General features: G+C 45.0%; 1 protein-coding gene across 2 annotated transcripts; it reads left to right on the top strand.

Moving 5' to 3' along the window:
* Positions 1 to 280: 280 nt before the first annotated feature.
* On the top strand, positions 281 to 4,319 carry evx1 (even-skipped homeobox 1). Of its 2 annotated transcripts, none has more exons than XM_085792159.1 (3): positions 281 to 1,016; positions 1,938 to 2,169; positions 2,689 to 4,319. In XM_085792159.1, the coding sequence occupies exons 1-3, from the start codon at positions 649 to 651 to the stop codon at positions 3,214 to 3,216; spliced, it is 1,128 nt and encodes a 375-aa protein (XP_085648285.1). In that variant the 5' UTR covers positions 281 to 648; the 3' UTR covers positions 3,217 to 4,319. The 2 variants fall into 2 exon arrangements, with proteins under 2 accessions (XP_085648285.1, XP_085648284.1); XM_085792158.1 differs by having other exon boundaries at positions 281 to 1,012; positions 1,934 to 2,169; positions 2,689 to 3,392.
* Positions 4,320 to 5,121: the final 802 nt, after the last annotated feature.

Raw genomic sequence — 5,121 nt, forward strand, 5'->3', positions numbered from 1 at the left:
TGCACTTCATCACTATCATTATTATTAATTATAAAATTATTGTCAAAATTTACCATATCCCATTAAAAACACAGTAGTTATAAAAAAGTGTATTTAAAAATATGATATGGAAAATCGAGAATAGGATATTAGTCTATTGTTAATCATTTTTCCGCTCAGTTTCTGGTCCAATTTGTTTTCTTAAAAAAGATAATTGAATGTACTGATGCTGAACGCACATAGATAGATGATAGACAGATAGATGCTGGCTGTTGTACCCTCTGATACATCCCCCCTCCCCGACGCAATGCTCCCTCTGTTTACCCATATATCCAATCAATTCGTGTCGTCATCAGGGGGGGACCATCATGACGACTGGCCTATTAAGAATGACAGCTCTGGAGAAAGAAAGAGAGAGAGGGTAAATGGTGATCCCTCCCAGAGCTCCCTCTCCGCACTCTGGAGCGCTCTTCTCTCAGGGTCAGACCGGATTGCATCCCCTCTTTTCCAGAAGCCTCTCCTTCTCCTTGGGACTCAACCCCCCCACCCCCTACTCCCACTCCCACCACAACACACACATACACACACCCCTCCAACCTGAAAATCATCGCCTTGGTTTTGACGGCTTGCACTCTCCTGCGGAGCCGAGGTTTCTAAGTCGTGCTTGTGATGGAAAGCAGAGAGGAGATGGTGATGCTGACGGAGGGAGGTCAGCTTGGCAAGAGCGGCTCTAATTTGTCGGAAGCCGTCGGGAACCCCGTGCGAGAACCGCAGGGGAAGCCGAGTCACAGGAGCTGTCTGAGCCCCGGCGCTGCGCCTTATTCGCGGGACAGGACCGAGCTGGTGGTGGAGGAGAGCGCACGGAGGAATATGTGTGCCGACATGAGGCCAGTTGGCACATCCGCCTCCGGCGAGAGACACCGGACTGATCATCACCACAAAGACGGCAGCAGCTCAGACACCGAGTCGGACTTCTACGAGGAAATTGATGTCAGCTGCACGCCTGAAAGCATGGACTACCCAACAGCTAAAGGTAGGTGTATGGGCTATGCCTGGGGCTGCACGACACTGCAGGATTTCTGCGAATGCATGGTGGCGCTTAATGAAGTTGATTGAATGCCAACGTCTGAATTATGCCACGTGCAGCCTGGACCACGACAAAAAAATTGCATCTATCATGTATGAAAATGTACAGTGGAGTCGAAAATGTGAATGTGTGCTGAATGAAATGCAGTGTAGCCTCAGTGACAGACAGTATAACTGCAGTCAGTGCTGCGCAGCTGTTCTGTCAAGTGACCAATGTGGCTGGAAACACGCTGAGGTGACACCCACAGTCTAACCAGGCATTTTCCCCTCTGAGTTTGGCGAAGAGTCACCCATACAGCAAAATGTGCCTATACGTGTATTTAGTGCGCGGGGAAGAATGCAGGATTTTATGTAAACCACGAGCTAAAACGTTAAGAGAAAGGCCACTCACATGGGAATATTCTGGGATGTATTTCTGGCGTCTTCTAAGATGAGGAACTCGTCAGACTGTTTGCAGCAGATCTGTCACATCCTGGAAAGAAATCACATGGAAAAAAACATATTTAAGTTTTAATTGTATTTTTGTTGGTCTTGAAACAAAAGAATGGGAAAAGACTAACGATTTAAAACTATTTTAGTGAACAGAATTATGGTACATCATATGAATAGCCTAGATTTTAAAAAAAAAATTATAATAGAAACAAAATATTGGGTTACTGAAACTAAAAAAGACACGTTCCTTTTGAGCTAAATGTCACCTTTATATTTTCAGTATTTTTTGTAATAATTAAATGATCTATCTCGTTCTCTCATGCAAGATCTCAGGAAAATAGCTCATTGAATATGAAAAGTCTCAGTGTGTGTTTGCACTGTCTGATTCTGCTGCATGGTCAGTCCCTCTAACGAATTATTCTGCACACTGATTCAGGCAGAAATGGAGACTCTCCGGGTCATCCGAGTGATTCTGGTGCTGACCCGGGTAAGACTGTCCAAGGCCAGAGCTCTCTATCTTATTCAGCCGACCAGATTCGCCGGTACCGGACAGCGTTCACCCGGGAGCAGATCGCACGGCTGGAGAAGGAGTTTTACCGGGAGAACTATGTGTCCAGGCCGCGGAGATGCGAACTGGCGGCCGCCTTAAATCTACCTGAGACAACCATCAAGGTAAGACAAGATGCAACCAAGATGATGTCCAACGAGCAGAGCTGCATCAGGCCTCTGTGCCATGAAATACAAGCTCATAATATTATGCAAGCTTGTATTTATATACACATATATTTTTTAAAACGTGTTATGTGCTCCAATAAATGATTCTGAATGCTAATTTTACACAGAAAATGAAGGGGGAAGGAATGAAACATTGAATGAGTCAGGGTCTAAGAATAACCTAAAACCAAATGTTGAAAAGAGACTCTAACATCCAGGCTGACATTTACTAGGAGTCTCTTTTTTCTCATTTCTTCAATAAAAAATACAAATTGTTACTGCTTTAATTTTTTTGTCATGAGAATTTAGGAATTATTTATTGTAGCTAATGTGCAAAATATCATTGGAAGCCGAAACCAATGTGTGCGTAAAAGCGGAACTGGATCATGTGTGTATGTTTTTTTGTTTTTACTGTGGTCTGTCTGTCTATAAATTGGGTTTGTGGTTAATATTTGACCCGGTGTGTCTCTGTACCAGGTGTGGTTTCAGAACCGCAGGATGAAAGACAAGCGCCAGCGTCTGGCCATGACGTGGCCTCACCCAGCCGACCCGGCCTTCTACACCTACATGATGAGCCACGCGGCGGCCACGGGGAACCTGCCCTACCCCTTCCCATCCCACCTGCCTCTACCTTACTACTCCCACCTGGGGGTCGGGGCTGGCTCGGCTCCGGCCGCCACACCTTTCTCCAACCCCCTGCGCTCTCTCGACAGTTTCCGGATGCTGTCTCATCCCTACCAGAGGCCGGAGCTCCTGTGCGCCTTCAGACACCCCTCCCTCTACCCGGGTCCGACCCACGGCCTCGGTCCCGGAGGAAGCCCCTGCTCCTGTCTGGCCTGTCACTCCAGTCAATCCAACGGTATCTCAACCAGGCCCTCCGGCTCGGACTTCGCTTGCTCCCCAACTAGCAGGACTGACGCTTTTGTCACTTTCACGCCTTCGGTGCTCAGCAAATCCTCATCTGTGACATTAGACCAGAGGGAAGAAGTGCCTCTGACCAGATAAAACCAAAACAAACAACTCTTGTTCTATATAAAAGCCTTTCCCATAAGCTTTTTAACCTAACATATTATATGATCAGGACTGAACAGCATGAAGAGGTAGCATATAAGCAGAGAAAGCCAGCTTAAACTTGGGACACGATAATTAGCCAGATCTCCAGCTATGTGACGCACAACAGATCTTCCATTACTGAAAAATAATAATCCCCATTGCAGAGTCAGAACAGTGGGCTGAAACGTGACGCCATGGACACAAAACCATATTTGATTTCTAGAAGATTAATTTGATATGTGTGTGAGAGGAGGGGATCCAGTGAAACGTTTAAATCTCCGTGATGGATGGTGTTAATGTTTTTTTTTATCATTACTTGTCTGTTTACGCGTCCAAATCGACCTACATGTATTGTTAGTTACGCGAGAATGATGCTTTCCATCTCTCTTTTTAACAAGGGGATTTGTTAACATGCTGCGGCCGTCTCATTATAAGCAGCTCTCCACACCGGGGCCCTCCACGGCGGCCCGGGCCCAAATGTGCAGATGCTAGTAAAATTAGTAAGTGATGTATATGTACGACCGGGTGAATTTTGAGTGTTGAATTAATGACAATAGCAGGAAGGAAGGGATCGTTGCTGCCAAAAGGTAACAAGGCGCCAGGGGAACGGATTACTACAGCCCGCACGGTTTGAAGAGGGAGGGAGGAGGGAGGGAGGAAAGGATGGAGGGGGAGGATGGACCCAGAAGAGGATGGAGAGAGCCAGAGAGAGGACAATCAAAATGAAAAAAAATAAAAAAAAAATGTAAGGCCATCGACGACATGCTCCTGCAGCTTCTTCCCTAAATGACACAAGAGCCAGTTTTTTTTTTAAAAATCGGATGAAAATGTGATTAATTTCTGCCTATAGGCCTCTTTACATATTCCTCTCGCTTCTCACTGCTCCAGTGGCACCAGTTTAGAGGCATTTCGTGGAGAAAGCGGACTAACAAGTGACTGATTATGTTTCACTTCATTTTATTCTATTTTATTTTATTTTTATTTTATTTTATGGTCCTTTTTTGTCTGGGTTGTCCTCTACGTCTAATTTGCAATAAACACTGTCAAAGAATCAACAGAGCATTTGGAGTGTCTGTCTTCTAAACACCTTCAGGATTTGTTATTGTTTTTTTTTTAAATCGATACGGACTTATTTATTAATTGAATGGAAATGTGACTTTAATCCGACAAATAAAATAAAATAAAGAATCAGACTCAAACAAGGTCTGTTCCACTCTGATCATCTTATTTCGTTTCATTTCGTTCAGCACAAGCATGTTAAGGATTTTCTATATTGGACTGCATGATCTCAGACTCCACCACCACCATCCAATCATAACACTAATTTTGTTCTCAAGTGGCTGGTGTCAAAACAGCAGTGTGCGCCCCCATCCCTCCTCATGGGATCACTAGATTGACCGTGACAGTTAAGTGGTCCCCGGGCTCCGTTAACGCCACTCATATTTTTCTCTCCGACCACTTAATAGACACGGCGGAATTAGTTGTCTGGAGATATTAGAAATGCAAAGAGATCGATGATTCAGAGGGCTCCGCCAACCAATAAACGGTGATCTTAATTGGCCGCATTTGACCGCTGCGGAGCAAATTACAAGAGTTTTCCTGAGCGTAATAGGATAAAGGCGAGGCGCCGTGGCCCGCAGAGAGACGCACAAATCAACATGGGGTCGTAGATGGGGACAAATCAGAAGTTGTTGCTGTGACGTGCGGCGAACTGGCTGACATTTAGCATTTAACGCTGCCCCCCCCAAGTCTATAGTTGTGTAATTGTAGCTATAATCTAACGAGCCAGTCTGCAAAAATTAAAACAGCCCATTTTATCTAAAAATTCGAACGAATAATTTCGGGGGAAATGCAAAT

Source organism: Trachurus japonicus, chromosome 11 (assembly GCF_045865225.1).
Source record: "Trachurus japonicus isolate A0001 chromosome 11, Traja_1.0".
In the NCBI taxonomy this organism is placed as follows: Eukaryota; Metazoa; Chordata; class Actinopteri; order Carangiformes; family Carangidae; genus Trachurus; species Trachurus japonicus.